At 33.8% G+C, this 19,684-nt stretch overlaps 1 protein-coding gene across 3 annotated transcripts; it reads left to right on the top strand.

The window, feature by feature from the left end:
• Positions 1-10,482: 10,482 nt before the first annotated feature.
• Positions 10,483-17,984, top strand: LOC141665827 (proline iminopeptidase-like). 3 transcript variants are annotated; one of them, XM_074471812.1, is made up of 14 exons: positions 10,483-10,641; positions 10,735-10,762; positions 11,209-11,287; positions 11,874-12,003; positions 13,491-13,627; positions 14,356-14,454; positions 14,534-14,644; positions 14,719-14,781; positions 14,897-14,990; positions 15,213-15,310; positions 15,799-15,900; positions 16,661-16,774; positions 17,233-17,307; positions 17,622-17,984. In XM_074471812.1, the coding sequence occupies exons 3-14, from the start codon at positions 11,285-11,287 to the stop codon at positions 17,718-17,720; spliced, it is 1,125 nt and encodes a 374-aa protein (XP_074327913.1). In that variant the 5' UTR covers positions 10,483-10,641; positions 10,735-10,762; positions 11,209-11,284; the 3' UTR covers positions 17,721-17,984. The 3 variants fall into 3 exon arrangements, with proteins under 3 accessions (XP_074327913.1, XP_074327917.1, XP_074327922.1); XM_074471816.1 differs by lacking the exon at positions 11,209-11,287; XM_074471821.1 differs by lacking the exons at positions 10,483-10,641; positions 10,735-10,762; positions 11,209-11,287; positions 11,874-12,003 and adding an exon at positions 13,150-13,293.
• Positions 17,985-19,684: the final 1,700 nt, after the last annotated feature.

Raw genomic sequence — 19,684 nt, 5'->3', positions numbered from 1 at the left:
TCTCAGAGACAAAGCTGCTGTTAATAGGCTGCCTTCTCAAGCTGGTGAGCCATCTGAAGAATTTGGAGCAAATTCTAATGATGATGACTCTAATTCTTTGGATGAGAGCATGAACTTAGGGGGAGCAGCAGGCCTAAGTTCTGTTCCAAATCTACCTGAATGAGCATGGGCAAAGGAATCTACACCAGGACAGTTTGGTGTAGCTTTGGTCAAGCAAGTAATGTCTATACAGAAGGCCCTTCAGGAGACTACAGATGTTGGTCCAAAGGCAATTCTTCAAGCTCATCTAGACTCTCTGCATCTCTTGCAGTTGCAGCATATCAGACAGAATCTAAGTGTGGATGAACTCAAGCAAGATATTGCTGATCTGAAATCCTACAATGCTGAGAAGTTGGATTCAGTCCTGCCTTATGGTACTATACAAGATTTGTTAGTGAGATTGAGGAGAGAATCTGATGCTGACAAGAGGCTGGCCAGGTTGGAAAACAGAGTTCAGATCATTGAAGACTCTATGGTCACCATTCTTCAGAATCAACAAACTCAAACAAATCTACTAATGCAGCTGACAAAAGCACAAGGCTTGACTCCTACCCTTGATGATAACAAAAAGGGGGAGAATAAAAGGGAAAGGGAAGGGGAAGGAGAGCCATCAACAACAGTTCAAATATCTAAAGTGTTAATTCCTGCCATCACCACTTCTCCAACTATTCAAATCAAAGGAAAGCTTGATGGAATTGATCTAATCCAGATAGCAGCAGCTGAATTGCAAGTCAAAGAGCAAAGGAGGAAAATTGATGAAAAGGTGTAACAAATTTTTGGTTCTACAGCTTCTAAATCACAATCTGTGAAGCATAGCACAAAAGTGAAATCAATCAATATGGAGTTCAAGCCAGTAAGGAGGAATAAGGTTGGAGAAACTTCTTCCAAGAATATGAAACCTATGGTTCTCAAGCCCAACAACAGATCCAATAAGGACTCTACAAAGAATCCTCTAAGCTTTGCTCAGATGAAAGAAGTGGATGTTCCTCTTCCAAAGCCTGATGAACACAAGGTTTTGGGTGGAAGTATCATAAAGCACAAAGAGACCAAGGATGTGGTTAAAAGGATGAACATGGCTATTATCTTTAGAGAGGGAAAGAGCATCTGTGTGATGCAAGGACATCCCAAATTCTCAATAGCCAAGAGGGAAGAAGCCAGAAGGTTGAAGGAAGAAGCCAAAAAGCTAAAGGCTGACAAAAGAGCACAAGCAAAGCTTGAAAAACAGCTAAAGTCAAGTCAAGCTGAAGAAAAGAAAGAAATTGAAGACAAGAGTGAAGATGTAGGTATGGGGGATGTGTTTAGTGATGATGTGGGGGAAAGAAGTAAGGAAATAGAGGAATGGCAGAAAGGGAACAGAAAGAAGGCCAATGCAAAAAGAAAGATGGTATATGAGACTGAAGAAACCCAATCAAAATCCAAACCACTACCTTCTATTCCTGAACCCATTATGCCTGACCCCTTCATATACATCCATGGTGAAACAATCACTCCTAAGGAAGAACCAATTGATTGAGACACCATCAAATTTCCCACCTTCTTAACCACTTCTCCACCTTCAAAGAAACAGAAAAGGAAAATCAAATCAACACCTCCTCTAACCTCAATCAAATTCACTCAGAAGCCTAAGCCTAAGCCACAAGCCTCTAAGGATGATTATGTTCATATTTGTGACATAAAGGAATTTTCAGACATTGAACTCTATCTGGATGAGCTGGAGGAAGTAAGGGGAATAGATGCCTACAGACAACTACCAGAAAGACTAGTGTTCAAATACAAAGGAAGTGGGGAAAGAACTTGGCCTCTCTATAGGATTCTGAATAAAGGCTACTCTACCTTAGTTAGAGTCTACTCAGCCATAAAAAGGGATTCTGGCTTTACCAGGACTGCCAAGACTGAGATTCTCAACAAGATTGCTAATATAAGGAAGACTTGGTGGGAGCCCAATGCCTTGCCTAGAACATTACTCATTCAAGAAAGAGGAATTATAGTTCACAAATTACCTCATTGGTTGATGGAGTTCAGAGACAACAAAGGAGTCAGAAGATTTTTCAGACTTGAAGATCAGCTCAAGATTGCCAGTAATGAAACTCTCAAGGATATGCAATCTAAGTTGGACATCAATGAAGAAGATGAAGCTAAGTTCTACAGACAACTTCAACTTCAAATAGAGGAGAATGACAGGAGGCTAGGAAAGAAAACAAGGGATCAAAGGAAAAGAAATTAATCTGCTCAGGCTAAAGGAGCACCCTTGGAAACAATGTAATTCTTTAATTCCATCTCAGCATACATATTTTTGCAGCACTTTTGAATTTTTGCTTTATTACAGTTAATATGTTTGTCAAGTGTTTTGTTATCATCAAGCTAAACCCAAATTTATGCCTACAGTTCTAGTAGACATAAATAGGGGGAGATTATTAGGAATATGTTTATTAGTTTGATGATAAGTTAAACAAAACACTTAAGTAGAAATTTAGTATTTGTAGCCTCAACGGATAAGACCATCTTGGCTATCCGTTGAAGGAGTAGCTTTACTTAGAAATAAGTTTAGTATTGTAGCACATTTCATTCTCTGAATTCAAGTTGTAATTCTTAGATGTTGTGGAAAATTATCAGTCATGTTGACTACTAGTGGATATGCAAATAGGAGGGCTAATTGTAAATATTTCATGCCTTGTAATTTTGTATAAGTGAAGAAGTATCAACTGATATTGAAGACCTTCAACGGATAAGAAACAGAGCTTCAACGGATGTCTCTAAAGCTTTAACGGATAATAATCAATGGATAAGTGCTTCAACGGATAAGACTTCAACTGCTAATGCATCAACGGATAAAGCTTCAACGGATAAAGCCTCAACGGATAAGGCATCAATGGATGAAAGCTTCAATGGATGCTTAGTTCAATAGCAGTTTATAGTGACAATTCATAAGCTGACAGAGGCACATGGGTTGACAGAGACAAACTGAAATGTGGCAGCCTCTAGGAGGAATCAAGAAAATGCAGCATTTCCATTTTGGTGCAAACAAGGGAGTATTCAAAGATTAACAGCTAAACCTAAATTGCATTGGATAGAGAAATGAAGAAGAAACATGTGAACAGCCTTTTTAATTGTATTTTACAGTTATGTCTTCACTTGTAAACTTGGTGGTATATAAACCAAGTAGCAGCTAGTAATTAGATGTGAATTTTCCAGAGCTGTTTAGAAAAATCCAGAGAGAAAATCATCTAGTTTGTACTAGGAAGCAGCTGTGATTTAATTCTTTGAATCACAGATTTTCTGAAATAACACATCTCTGGTGGAACAACAAATCCACCAGAAAAGTTTTTAAGTTCTTTGTGTTCTTTACATTTGTGTTTGAATATATATCTGTCTGTATTAGCTTCAAGCAATTCACACACATTTGCTCACTAAAACACTTAGCCTTAGAAACTGCTCAAAACTTGAAAAAGTTTTGAGATTTACATTCAACCCCCCTTCTGTAAATCTCATTGTTAGTCCACTGGGAATAATAGGATGTTAATAAGAGCCTCATCAACATATAGGACCCTCCAGGGCATATTTGGCATGTTCTTGGGGGATTCCTCTCCTTTTAGGGTCGCTATGAGTGCCCTAGAATCATCGTTAGAATGAGGCAGGAACTCAAGCATGAAGTTGGTCAATGCTTAACCCTTCAAAGTTCTTTCAGGCTAATATGCCACATCAAAGTACCCTAACTCCACAATTACTTGAGAGGGGGGGGGCTAAGTGTGCCTTGATTTTTGGGAAGCCTCTTCACACTCATGTCGCATCAACGCTACCCCGGGCATAAGAGTTCATCAACAGTCAATTCAAGTCTTCATAATAGTTCAAGTGTGGTGGGTTCCCCGAATCTTCTTTTAAATCCTGCCATTAATGAGGGTCGGAGCTTCTTCCAGGAAAGTAAGGCTGGTGCACCGGTTACAGTGGTGAGCCCGAATCCCTTAAGTAGGTGAGCTTGAATCCTTTGGAGAGGTGAACCTAAATCCTTTAGGATGAGAAGATCATGAATTTCTTTAGAGAGGTGAGCCTTATTTCTGCTGGTGAGGAGAGCTCGAATTACTGAGAAAGATGAGGAGAGCCTGAATTCTGCAAGAGCGAGCTGAAGTGCATAACTCTTCACTACTACTCAGTTAAAAAAACACATAAGCGCTATTAAACATTATGTATATAAAAAGTAACAACTCCCTTAGTCCAGAGTACAGATAATTTCTACTGTATGTGGAGGGGATGCTAGTTCTCCTTTTTATTTAGGACGGCCTCTTTTCATCTGTTATCACCTGAGTTATCATTCAATAGACTTATGAACAAAATCATGATCATATGAGAGGCCTATTGGGGCCTCACACCACTGTACTCTATACTTTTCAGCCTTACATGAGCAAGCTGGACTAGTTCTGCAATTAGTTCAGATGCTAGAACACAAGTAAAAACCACCTAAATATGAAATGTTAAAAATTTAGAGAAAAAACCACATAATGTAGATAGGCCTCGCTAAGAATGGTTATTCCCCAATAAAAATCGTGATAGTCGCCAAAGAAGGGGGCCTACTAAAAAGCTACCAAACCATGAAGAAGATCGGGCTTGTAGCATAAATAAGGGGCCTTCTGGAGTGAGACAAATAAACCATAAAGACCTTATTGGTCTTCCAAGTAAGGGGGCTTTGCTGAGAGAGACCGTCACTCCATAAAAAAAAGAGGCGTCATGTTAAGTGCATCGCAGGAAGAGGCATCCGACGAGGGGGCATCTCACAAAGAGACATCTCATGCAAAGCGACCCGCTAAGGAACTCACGCAGAGGCATCCCACAAGGGGGGAATCTCACGTAGAGGCATCTCCGTAGAGGCATCTCATGCAGAGCAACCCGCTAAGGTGCTCACGCATAGGCATCCCACAAGGGGCATCTCATAAAGAGGCATCTCATGCAGAGAGGCCCGCTAAAGCACTCACGCAGAAGCATCCCGCGAGGGGGCATCTCACGTAGAGGCATCTCATGCAGAGAGGCCCGTTAAGGCGCTAACGCAGAGGCATCCCACAAGGGGGCATCTCATATAGAAGCATCTCCGTAAAGGCATCCCATGTAGAGCGACCCGCTAAGGTGCTCACGCAAAGGCATCTCATGAGGGAGCATCTCATATAGAGGCATCTCATGCAAAGAGGCTCGTTAAGGCACTAACGCAGAGGCATCCCACAAGGGGGCATCTCACGTAGAGGCATCTCATGGAGAGGCATCTTAAGAAGGGACATGCGAGAGATGGCCGTCCCTGATGAAAGATCATATTGATGGTTGTACCAAGATAGACAACCTAATTAGATAAACGACCACCCCTTACTGAGCAACTAACTTCAGATGAGGTTGAATTATGGTGGACAACGCTCAAGTAATAGGGGACCTCTCGCTTAAGAGGTTCAGGGTCGCGCGCCCCTTCTTCTCAGGCCAGTGGTCTCCCAGTTGTCCTTATCTTCGCCTCTTGGGTAGCTCCTAGCTCCGTTTTATGAAATCGAGACATCTTTCTCCCGTATATGTCAAAGCCCCTCCTTCTAGCGCCAAATGTTGTTGGAGGAATTTCGTAACAACACGAAATTGGAGGTTACTAAAATAGTAGAGCGTAATTCGTATGAATGTGGCTATTTTTCTGGGATTAAGGATTTATAAAAAATAGGATGGTTGGACTTGGGAGGTGTCTCGATTTGTCTCGTTATATCGGATCCCTTTGTCAAGATGCCTGCGTACCAATTTATATTGGATCAAGCCTATGCAGTTCTTTGAAAATTGGGTTTATCCCTAAGAGACTTTATGAATAAGTTTCGTTAAAATTGCTTGATTACCAATTTTATCTGATTTAATCTTGACGTTGTGATATCTTTCTTGATTTGAAAGATATCGTTTCGATATATTTTCCGTAATTAATTGATTGTGATTGATTCTTCCTCGTTTTAGGGAGAGGATATTCTTGGGAAATAAGTAATTAATTATTAATAGGAATTAATAATTAATAATATTAGAAATTTGGGAATATTAATATATGCCAAAATGTGGCATAACACACACATTATACTTCATCAACAATCGCTGAGATTAGTTTAAAAACTTGTCTGATGAATATTGTGTCTAACACAGTAAGAAACGAAACAATATATTTGGTCATGCGTAACTTGCATTTGAGGCTGATGAAAGTGAGATAGTTTTAAAAATGTGCATATCGATAGCATAATCACCCGGATAGAAAGTATATTCATTAGTTCCCTTAAAAAAAATCATTTGTGAAATATTTATAAGATTTAATCTAACACTATAAGTCAAGAATGTGCATTGTTTAAAGTTATTTAACTTTGTCGTAACCCAAAACATGTTATGCAGAATGTACACGTCAAGAATCTTCAAATAAGAATAAGTTTATAAAACATGGAATACATATAGATATCTATTCGAGATATATAAGTTCAATTGAAGATAATACAATTTCATTGCATAATGTCATGCTATGCATAACATATATATCTTTAACGAAAATAGATAAATCTGGATAACAACTAAAAGAGATGGATCCATTACATAGACCTGATTCTATGGAACTTAACAGAGAGTCATTGAATTCAAGAAATCTAACATCTCTTAAAATGGCTAATATTGAGGTGTCTAATTTTTCTTTGATTAAAGGCTTATTTGCTATATATATATATATATATATATATGCATTAATTTAAGTAGGGATATATACGTATCCATCGCGGGAAGGGATATAAGAGCCGCAAACTGCAATGTTGATTGTGGTAACATTCACCCAACACAACGGCGAAATATTATGGTTGGTGTGTTTCAGCCAAATTGTCTATCGATAATTTGCCATATAAGTATAAATGTATATAATGAAAGCGTATATATACTAAAAATCAAGGATGATGAATGATGATGACGTAGAAAGAAAGGATGAAGAAGAGATTTAGGGAACACATTTTTAAAATAAAAGATGGAGAAAGGTTATTGTTGAAAGGAAAAAAGATAGGCCGTATTTTTGAAATTAAAATGGTTAAAAGTTGTTATTTGGTAAATTTTCATTAATTTTCTCAAAATTTAAATTTGCAGAGACTGAGATTAGTTAGGGTTCTAGTTTTGTAAATATATCTGTACTATCCTATAACCCGTGCGATGCACGAACTGATTATAGTATTTGTAATTTTATTATTTTATTATTCTAAATTATAAAAAACAATAATTATAAATTATTGAGATTAATAAAATTAATATATTTACGTATTATTTTGTATGTATTATATATCAAAATTTAGATAGTTAAAATTTTAAAAAAGTCCTCTTTTGCGATTTCAACACCATTACAATTTACTAAAATTAGAAACATTACTATCAAAATTCTTTATCAAAATCTAGCTCGAAACTTGACAATGTATAATTATATTCTATTTAGGATTGTATTAAGCCATTGTGCAAAATTTTGGATAAGAAGTTGTTTACGCTTATTATATACAAAAATATATTAAATAAAAATGGGGTGGTTAAAAGCAAGAAAAAAAGAAGTTTAGTTGGAGAAATCAGTTTGCGCGGACGCGTATGTGAGGATGATGGAGAGTTTGAGTAGGATGGAGAGTCTTGAGAAGTTTAGGGGTGTATTGAACTGAAAATTTAAAGGATTTTTTCATTCATGAAATCTAGGTGTATTCAACTGGGTTTTAAAAAAATGTATCAGAATTTTATGGTATTTAACTAGGATTTTAAATTATGCTACAAAATCTGGTGGTATTTTATATGAATTTTAAATTATGCTTAAAAATCTGATAGTATTCAACTGAGATAATTTAAAATCCATCAAAATCTGATGGTATTCACGTACAACGGATTTTTTAGGACTTCATAAAATGATAGATTTTGTGAAATTGTTCAATGTATTTTATGGGTTTTTGAAATCCCATCATAATTCATGTGATTTTGAAGTATTATTTTTAAATCCTAAAAACTCTTCATCAACTCTACAATATTTTATTTAGAATCCGCCTAAAATCAAAATCATATTTAATCCATTAAAAATCATGGATTATATATAATACATTAAAATTTTAGTTCAAAACAACTCCCATAGTTTGCATTCAACTAACCAAATTACCCCTATTTTGCTTATATAATAATATAGTACAAATAGATTTGAGTAGGACGCAGAGTCTTGAAAAGTTTTGTTAAAAGGATTAATAATTATCAACCAAATTATCCCCTATTTTATTTATAATAATATAAGTATAGTATAGATAAATAGATATCCTTAACTTTAATTTTGTCTTACTTTATTTTGTAAATTTAAATTCATAAGAGCATCTCCAACGGTATAAGAAAAAATGACCAAAATACCTCTTTTTAGATGTCCTTTTGCCCAAAATACCCATTCTGGAAAAAGGTGCCCAAAATACCCACTAGATACTCCACCGATACTGGAGTATCAGGATAATACGCCAATTTCAATGGAGTATCAGGATGATACTCCTTTATCAGTAGAGTATCATGGCAGATACTCCTCTGTCAGTGGAGTATCAGTCCGGATACTCCTTTACCAGTGGAGTATCAGTCTTGATACTCCTTTCCCAGTGGAGTATCACTTTTAATTTTTTTAATAAAATATTTTTAAAAAATAAAATTAAAATTTTAAAATTTTAGATGATACTCCACTGACAAAGGAGTATATGCGTGGATACTCCATTGACAATGGAGTATATGGGTGGATACTCCACTGACAAAGGAGTATCATCCTGATACTCCCATGTCACTGGAGTATCCACCGGATACTCCACTGAAAATGGAGTATATGGTGGGTATTTTGGACAGCTTAAAATTCTGGTGGGTATTTTGGGCGATTATTATTTAAAAATGGTTATTTTGGTTTTTCACCCACGGTATAACCTAAGCTAAAATAAGATTAGCTAAAATTTTATTGAACCTGTAAGTACTTTTACTTCAGCGGTATTAGCTATAATCATTAGTTATATTCAACTTTTTTTTATTAAATTCAAATATATATTAGTTAAAATAAAATTATAATATTTAATAAATTATATTTAATGCTAATAGTAGAACATTTTTATATTTATGTCAATATTTTAAAGTAAAATTTATAAAATAAAAATAGATAATTATTAAGATTGATTGAAAATATAATAATATACTTAAAATAAATGGAAAAAATGATTAACAAACATTAATACATATAAATAAAATATATTATGACTGAAACATATCTTTTATATTAGAATTTTTATAAATTTAGTTAACAATAAATTAACATTTTTATACTTAACATTACATATATTTATTATGTTCTAAATATAAATATAAATAATGCATCTATATATATAATAAAATAATGATAAACATATATAAATAATTTTTATATTATAATAGTATATAACATATACATGTACACACCTACTTATTACAAACCTATTTTCACAAATCACATAAAAATAAAAATAATAATACATAAAGACATGGTTGATGAAAAAAGAGTAACTGACCGATTTGTTTACCTCTGAATACTCATGAATGAGCATCCACCTGACCGATTCTAACATTCAGCACATTTGTTTAAAAAAATTCTTGATCTGAGCGATTCATAAAAATTCTTGATCTGAGCGATTCATATTTCCCTTAATCATTCATGTAAAAATGTGTAACTGAGTCGTTCATATGGTACTTCTCCTTCCTTTTTACACCTAATCATTATTTTAATTTATATAATTTACTGTTAAAAACTATTTTATTATTTATATTTTGTATCGTGGTTCCTAATATAATAAAAATAGTATATTTTTAACATCAAATGATAAATAAACTAAATAAGTAAAAAATTATTTGATTTTGAGGATATTCATAAAATGAAAATTAAATATATTATCAAATATCTTGATGTACATTGTTCATGATAAGTTAATTATACATAACAAATTATAACGTTTTATTTTTTAATATTTAAAATTATTATTATCTAAATGTTAAAATTGATGTCAAAATTTTGTCATTCAGAAATTACGAAAAAGGTAATATTTTAAACAATATTATTTGTCCAACATTCAGATTTTTGAATAATTCAAATTATTCATAAATATTAATCATTCAGATATAATGATTCATATTTGCCAAATGACCTTAGAGACTAGGGTTTGAGAAAAAAAAAAAAAAAAAAGAAAATGACGTGAAATAATATAGAGCACGGGAAGAGTATCAACAAATATAAAAGACCAAAACTCAATATCTATAATTTTATCTAATATGTGACTATCATTGAAGTGGTTTAAAATTAAGATAATAGCTAAAATAAATGTTCCGTCGACAAATATACCTAACAGGTGAGAGTGGTCGGAGATGTTCCAGGATAATAAGATAAATTTAAATTTGATTAGAATGTTCAAAACAAATGATATACTATTTAATTCTCAAAATAGTCGTGATTGTGAAACCTGGAAAGGGGCTACAGCTCGCACACAAGCAAAAACATTCCCATGGCCGTACGTAATGATCCAACACAGTAACTAATATACACAATATATGTACACCATAGGAATTCATAGCTTGTGGAAAATATTCATGGTAAGGAGGAGCTTTCAAGAGCCAAATAGCTACTTATCTGAGTTGTCAAAAGGGTATCAGAATTAATTAATTTTACACTTTCATTTATTACAGATGATGCTGATGAAATTTAACTCCAAAGGTATCTCTTTTAACGCCCCCCCCCCCTTTTATCTTTAGCTGTATGTGTTAATTGAATAATTTGATTCTGTAAAATTTTAATCTTTGAGAATCTTGATGGCCCAATATATCATTTTTTGTTATTTTCAAAGAAATTGTGTAATATTATGTGTTTGAATTGTCGAACAATTACTTAAAGCTAGATTCAATTTCTTCTGCTTACCTATTTGGATGGTTATTTAAGTCAAATTTTAATCTTTGCTATAGATTTTGATACCACTTTGAGAATCTTTATGGCCCAAAATATTTATTTTCTTATTTTCAAAGAAATTGTGTAGTTTTATGTATTTGAATTGTTGAACAATTACGTAAAGCTAGATTCTATTTCTTTTGTACCTTATTTGGATGTTTGATGGAGTAAAAATCCCATCTTTGTTGAACGTATATAAATGTGTAACTTTTTTTAAGGCACATTGGATTTTGAAGGAGGGTGCCTTACCCCTTATGATGATTCGAATCCATAAACTTGTAACGCAGAAAGGTCATGGTAAGGTGGAAGATATACTTGTGCAACTTAGCTCTTCTGAATTTATTTTATAGTTCACATCTTTGTAATTTCAATGACAAATTCCAATTACATAAAACCAAACTAGTTCTATATAAATATTAAGTTTCGGGATTATCTACAAGAACCCAATATACGGGATGACAAACAAGCAATTATATTGTTGCTTCTTTCATTTTGTGTAAATCAAGTGATCTTAATCAAGAATCCAAAATAAGCATCTTATTTATCGTGATAAAATATTTGAAATAAAATAAATATCAAAATATAGGACAAAATGTAAATATTATATGGAATAAATTGAAAAAAAATGGATAAAACTTATTAGTCTTCGACACACTTGTTATAAGAGTGATTAAGAGTCTACTTAAGATTAATTTGATCGTAGTTACCTGCTGATATGACTAGACTGAAGAATGATATTGGTAACTTTTTATAATTTTTACACAAGTAGTGACTTGTGAGACTATGTAGAATGGTCCTGCACCAGTTTAATCTTTAAAACGATTGTTTTGTTCAATTTTTTGGCGAGTCAATTCAAGTTCTGTTGGTAATTTTTCTTTTTCAGGATGGATTTCTTGTGTCTCCAGAAGAAGGGTCGAGAAAAGGGGGACGGACAATTAACTACCGTTTCAAGCTTGCATTGAAGAAAAAGATGCCCATGGTGTTTGTCTTTTTGAATGGTGGAAGATATGCAGGTAGTTGATCGAAGATAATAACTTTCCTATTCATGAGTGAAACTTTGCAGGAGATATTGTGCTTCCAACATTTGATTTTAAAAATAATCATAGCTTGTGAAAATGTTTGAATTAATGTTTTAGTAATTAACAACTTCCAATAGTTAGATGCCAGTGCCAAATAACTACTTAAGTGAACAAGTGCTTTTCCTCGTCAAAAATTGTAGTGTTCAACTTGATGTTATATATTTGTAATGAAAAAGGTAATCACAAGTAATTAAATATTAAAATGGCATTCATTGCTGATTATACCAAATTCAGAAATTTAACCCTCTTACAAGAATTACATCCCCACAGGTAACTGTTTTGCTCTCTTTTGTCTTTTTTAATATAGACGATAAGCTCATGTTTTACCCTTTTTTAGCTGCATATCTTAATCGAATATTTTGATGGCCAAACATATTCATTTATGGTTTATTGTCATATGCAGAAATTCTATAGTTATTAGTTTTACATTTGAATTATTAAAGATAAAATGTCAATTATGTCAAATAAAACTTTTTTCTTTTCTTCTGAATACCTTTATTTGATGGATTGATATATCAAAATCTCATCCTGGTTGAAGATTCTAGTTTAATTAGAATTTAGATGTTTTATTTTTTAAATTTTCTTGGCAGGCCATCCATTCTTTCTTTTCTTTTCTTTTTTTTTTATCGCTGCTGTTGTTTTATACGCTATTTTAGAACAAGGGGATTTTGGGACCAAACACGTTCATTCTTGACTACTTCATATTTTTGTATAGAATTTTTTTTTTAAGGAAAATGGTTTTCTTTTACAGAGAACACCTACCCTTTATGAGGATTGAAGTCTATAATTTTGTCATGGGGAAGGAACAGGGAGAGGAAGATAGATATCAGCTAGTAGGCTAATGTTGAATCTATTAAATTATTGATTCCAATTACATAAAGCCAAACTTTTTTTAGGTACAAATATTATTGGGCTATAATAAATCAATGTGGACTAAGCTATTGAACAATTATATCAGTGCTTATTCTATTCTGGGCTAATTAAGTGAATAGACTAAAGAAGCCCAATTAAATATATTTTTCGGTATGGGCTTTGTAGTGTGTAATACCCAATAGAGCGCCTGATAAATCAGGGTTAGTGGTACTATATAAAGAATATTATAGGGTTTTTGTCCCCAATTACAATTCTTAGCCTCTCCCCTTTCATTTCCATCAATTGAGCTAGATACACCAAGAAGAAATCAGTGAACCATAATCCATTCCCTATCCAACTTCATGGAATCAGGCAAGTTATTGTATTTAAGCTTACTATATAATCTTGATAATCTCACACAAGTTTAAAGATTTATCTATTTAGTTTGCACCTACAATAAGTTCTCTATAATGATATGTCTAAATTTTAGGTTTCAGGGGAATCCTTATGTTGATTAGACTAGAGGTTTGTGGGTTGGTTGAGTGTTTAAACCTTTGTCGTCTTTGCAGAAAAAAAGAACTTGGCATCCGAGCAAGAGTTCAGGAAGGATCTTTATCCCTATTATGAGCCATATAGTACTGGAATGTTGAAGGTTTCGGATCTTCATACGTTATACTGGGAGCAGTGTGGAAATCCAAAAGGATATGTGAGTGATTGATATTATGATTTCTGTCAAACATAAAATGTTTTCAACCATATTTTATATTTATCTGAACATCATAATGTTTAATTACGTGTTTTTCTGTCACTGTGGAGAGAGGATGATATGAAGTTACTTAATTTATGGATGTTCACAGAAAATGATCATTCCACAGGACTTTTATAATGTACTTGACATGATTCATATTATGTTACTACAATGGGATCTTTTCTCCATTTACAAATTGTGCAAGGCGAAAAGGTCCTTTTCCTGAATTAAATAATAAGAAAGTGGTGGCTGTATGACAGCTAACATAACTTTGTCCACACATCTTACAATTTTACCATCCCATTGAATGGAAACTACATCTTGGTGATATAGCCTATCGTATCCTGGGATTCCACATATATTGAGTCTGGCATTTTATTTATATCTTTTTTCTATGCATACAGTTAATGTGCTTCCACTGCCCTTTTTTTGAGACCATATGTTAATTACTGATAACCGTCATCATTCAAAGCCAAACCTGTATAACATGTAATGTATTGTTTTAAGCAAGTTCCTGATAGTGTCACACACTCATACTCTGACACTTAAGGTCCAAATTATGTGCAACTCTTTTTCTGTATATATCTGATCATGTTCTTGAAAATCATAACCCTTGCAAACAAGATAAATTACTTCACATAACTATTGATTCTTTCATTTACTGACATATGTTTTAAAACTTGTAGCCAGTTCTAGTTCTGCACGGAGGACCAGGAGGAGGAAGTCAACCAAGTTATAGGAGATTCTTTGACCCTGAATTTTACCGAGTTATTCAATATGATCAGGTTAGCTATATCATTCATTAGAGTGCCAGATTCCTGTTGTATCTATGAAATTCTATGTCAAACACATTCTCTTTTTTAGAGAGGTTCTGGTAAGAGTACACCACATGCCAGTTTGGTGGAGAATACCACATGGGACCTTGTTCAAGACATTGAAAAACTAAGGGAGCATTTGAAAATTTCAGAATGGCAGGTTAAGTCTTTTCTTTTTTCTAGTAGTCTTTCTTTATATATATCTTGCTTTGTGTGTAAATCATCTTTTTTCAGGTATTTGGCGGGTCATGGGGAAGTACACTTGCTCTTGCATATAGCACATCGCACCATGAAAAGGTGAACAAATTGATTGTTTTCCTGTAAATATTACTAGGATTGAGAGGGAGGGGATATCTAATTCCGAATATGTTGAAAATAGATTTCTGACTGTGTCTGGATGGTTTTGTTGAAGGTAACTGGGCTTGTTCTTCGTGGAATTTTTTTGGTACGTAAAAAAGAGCTTGATTGGTTTTTTGAGGGCGGTGCTGCTGCTATTTACCCTGATGGTAAGCTTCATGTTCCCTTTCGTGTCATCCCTAAACACGAGGTTTTTTAAAAAATCGATTTTTCTCTAAATTGGGTTGGAAATATGTGCATACTTCAGAATTTAGACCCCTTCTATTATGATGAGCATGTCTTTAATATTGGTTGTCTTTTGTGTCACATTTTCCGTTATGTTATTTGTAATTATCTTACGTGTTATACGTTTATATGGTTCATTTACACAGCTTGGGAACCATTCAGAGATTTCATTCCGGAGAATGAAAGGGATAGCTTTATCACTGCTTACCAGAAGAGATTGAACTCTGATGATCTTGAAACACAAGTAAGTGTTGTATAATGGTTCTATATATAAATTCATCGACTCTGAACACATTACTTAAGAATATAATATAAAAGTAGACACACTGCATTTATATTTTGCATCCACGTGTAATTTATTCCTTAATTAAAAAATTTTAAACAGAAAATCTAGGTGTACATTAAATAATATTAGACCTTTTCTGTAAAATATGCCTGAAACAATACTGTTGGGCCTTTTGTTCAGTTCTGAACAAGATGTAAGTCTAGAGTTGGGGCACATATTATCGAACATATGATCTTTCAGTTCTATAATAAATTATTAAAAACTATTTTATCTATCTGGGAATTTGAATCTCATCTGCATGAATCTTGATGAATCTCCTACTTGCAGAGTTGTAAGAACTATAATCCACCCAGATTGGTACACACCATTCTGGCTTCAATAAAATGTTTCCTGTAGTATTGTGTTTTTATGATAAAAAATCTTAGGTTTTGTATATTTGTCCTCAGTATGCAGCTGCTCGGACATGGACCACTTGGGAAATGAGGACTGCTCACCTTATTCCCAATGAAGAGACCATCAAGCATGGTGAAGATGATGTTTTCTCATTGGTGAGTTATTTTGACAGCTATATGCTGCTGTGATTTGTTTATTATTTATTCCTATAAAGTGTTTGTGTATGTAATCTGAATCAAATTGTTTATTTAAATCTTCCATGTCATATGATTTGGATGTGCAGTTACTTGTCTTTGAATTTCTTTTTAACGTGCTAAAGTCCTGATTGTATAGTGACTTGACATTATTGTCCAGACGGAGAATTTGATGTCATCAACATTGCTGATATCTTTAGCTGATTGGCTTGCGATGTATCACTTTAGTTTGTCTGAGTACAAAATAAATAATTGTAGATTTGTAAAAGTGTATGTAATAAGTTAGGGTCTTTCTAAATTGAAGAAACATTGTTTACCAAATTTTCTAGCAGCAGTCTTTTCCTCTGTAAGGCTGTGCCAATGCACATTAGGTGATGAAATTGAGAACTGCCAAGTGGACTTTAGAAGCAGTTGCGTTTTACAAAATCATACATGAACATTAATAAGTAGAGAAGATAACCTAATTATATTCTTCATGTCACTGTACGATGTTACATGTTCAACTAAAGGAGAACAAACAATGGTGTGAGAGTCTTCATCTTTATGAATAACTTCCTGTGCAACTTTTGGAATATAAGATATTTTTATATCTAGTATTTACAATTTCTAGTTGCCATAAGGTTGAATTCTGTAGGTTTTTACAGCTTAGCTGTAAATAAGACTAAATGGTAGATTTTGGGGCCTCTCCCATCAAGTTTACTGTATTTTTTTGGCGATGCAGGCATTTGCGAGAATTGAGAACCACTACTTTGTGAACAAGGGATTCTTTCCTACAGATTCATACTTGTTAGACAACATTGAGAAGATAAGACATCATAATGCTATAATTGTACAGGTAAGTGTCCAGTACTTTGTAATTGAGTTTCCTTTATTTTGTCTGGTGGAACTTGTAAAACATCTCTGATTTGTATTATGAGTACATGTCAGCAATTCATTAATTGACTCTAAACTCTCTTGGGTTAGTTCATTAGGGTCTTTGTTTAAAAATGTGAGATGGATATCCAGTCTTCTGCTCAGTTTTTTTTTTACCCTTTGCCTCCTTAGGTTTCTTTCCCTACTTTATTGACTAACAGTGATATAAATTATTGATCTCAAGTGAAATTGTTTTAAACTGCTGCGCGCCTACTTCACATTTTTGTATCACAATACATAAATGAGTTCATATAATTAAAAAAAATTGCAACATTAGGTTGTACTCATATAAGTTTGCTCATGTTTCAAGTGAAACAATATATATTTATTAGATGATGAATTTATTAGATGATGACAATAATTGTTGTTATTGTTTTGCAGGGAAGATATGATTGTTGCTCCCCCATTATGTCAGCATGGGATCTGCATAAAGCGTGGCCAGAGGCTGAGTTGAAGGCAAGTAATTTAGTCTTACGCATTCCTTAATGTGCCAGTAATCTGGTAATGTTCTTCGTCTAAGTGGTTTCGTAGTCGCAATATATTTAGTAGTGCATAGTTACAATTTTAGTAAACAAGGACGTCAAATAAAATGTTTATTTGACTTTCTTAAGAATAATGTTCTAAATTTGAACAGAGCGTAATGTTAACATTAACTTTTAAGATGATTTAAATAATTTTAGTATCTTTCATCCTATTTGAATTGTTGTTTTTGGATTTATCTTTCTGTTGAATGTTCACATCACTAAATTTTATTTTTTGCTTGAAAACAGATCATTGCAGATGCAGGACACAATTGTTTTGAACCTGGTATTGCAGCTGAACTTGTTGCTGCAAATGAGAAGCTGAAGAGTGTTAGCAAAAACATATGAGCCCGCCAAATGCTTAAAAGCCATAAAAGGCTTTACCAATTATTTCAATGAACTTCCAGCTATTTCGAAGATTTAGCTTATTATATAGTGTTCTGCAATGGATTGAATAATACCTTCTAGAGGACGTTTGCCTCTTAAACTTTTACTTGGTTTACTTTATTAAAATTTTGATAACATCTGCAACTAGTTTGCCCTTCCAGGGAATAGACCGGAGTTGCTTTCTAGTAGTGGCAATTTTATAAAATGGCCAAGTGGTGTTCTAAATTTTGTCTTCTTTTGAGCCATTGGTTAGCATTATCATTGCTTATGATATAACACAAATCTCTCTGGGGATTTGTGGCTGGTTGGATCTAATTTTCCCTCTTGCAGATTTAAGTCTAGCAAGTCTCCTACATTTAAACCTAATATATAACAGATGATTTCTAATTGTTGACTTTCTGAAGTACAGACATCAGGGACCTTCAACTGCAAACTCAAAAAGTGAAATAGAGAAAACTTGCTGCCGAAGGGCCAGTTCCATTACTACAGGCATATATCTGTGCCCAGTTGTTTCTCCATTTCCTTCGTTTTTTGATGTTTTTTTTTGTTAAAGTGTTTCATATATCCCATTACCTTCCCCAAACACATAGGGTTTGGAGCTAGAATTATATGGTGTTTTAAATTTACAGTTTCTTTGAACTCAAATGTGTAACAGTTGCTTTAAACTTGAAGGAGTTGGAGTTTGACAAACGTTCTTCCATGCAGATATTTCAGCATAACGTGTAACACAAGTGTTGGTTTTATTAGGCATTACATTACTAGATTTGGGTATCAGTAATTGATGAATTCAGGACAAGCAAGTTAATACTATTCATAAGATTTATTTTGTGCTAATATATTTTATTCCCAATGGGGCCTTGTGATTATCGATGATTTACTTGATATCATTTGTCTACTTTAGTGACCTTTTCGATAGTTCTAGTTTGGTTCAGTTTTAAGTGATCGAACCCTATTTCATTTTTGTGTATTATGCCTACTTTGTAAATATGATTCTCAGTGTAGGAACAACTCAACGTCTGGTACTACGTTTCTTCTGCCATGATAACCTATCTGATATTCGCAAACAATACGGTTGTATTTCTGAAGCATTGTTTATGCATGAAGATAAGTTTAAGAGGGAAAGGGATGATACAAAAAGGTACTAGGATTTGATGGATAAAATATTGATGGAGGACTGCTCTTACTCAGGTTGCCAACTTAGGAGGCATGACTCCAGAGAACGAAACAAATGCGTAATTTTCATTAACGTATTACTGTTAATAAGACTTCACGTCATATTTTAGTTGTCAAGAAGTCTGACCTGGGTTGTGTGAGGAGCTCGTCCATCCTCGGTTGTAGAAGAATGCTGATAGTCTTGGATGATGTAGATCAAGTTGAAGTATTAGATGGAATTGGGATGTGGAGAGTGGTTTCACCCTGGAAGCAAAATCAGCATTACAACTCTGAATGTGGAATTGCTGGAAGCTCGTGAACCCTGTATGAGACATGAGGTGAAAACACTGAATTTTAAGATTTCCTTGGAGTTGTTCCAGTTGGAATGCATCCGGAGAGTCAGCCCCCAGGGTATTATATAGAGCACTCAGAGAGGATATTAAAGAAATGTCATGGTCTTCCTTCAGCCTTTAAAGTTACACGTGCTTCTGGACATGGCAAGAAGGTGGATGTTTGGTGGAGTGCAATTGAGAAATTGGAAATTATTCCTCACTATAAGTCCAGTGTGCAGAAGATATTGCGAATAAGCTATGATTCTTTGCAAGATGACCATGATAGAGATTTATTTCTCGCAATTGCTTGTTTCTTCAGTGGACAGGGTGGTCAGGGTTTTGACAAGTGTAATTATTATACAATAATTGGAATTGAAAATCTTATTAATAGATGTCTGCTGAAAATTGAAGGTGAAAAGGACAGAATGCATCATTCAATTC

Source organism: Apium graveolens, chromosome 1 (assembly GCF_009905375.1).
Source record: "Apium graveolens cultivar Ventura chromosome 1, ASM990537v1, whole genome shotgun sequence".
Lineage (NCBI taxonomy): Eukaryota > Viridiplantae > Streptophyta > Magnoliopsida > Apiales > Apiaceae > Apium > Apium graveolens.
The sequence above is the reverse complement of the archived record's forward strand: the minus strand, read 5'-3'. Positions and strand labels throughout refer to the sequence as shown.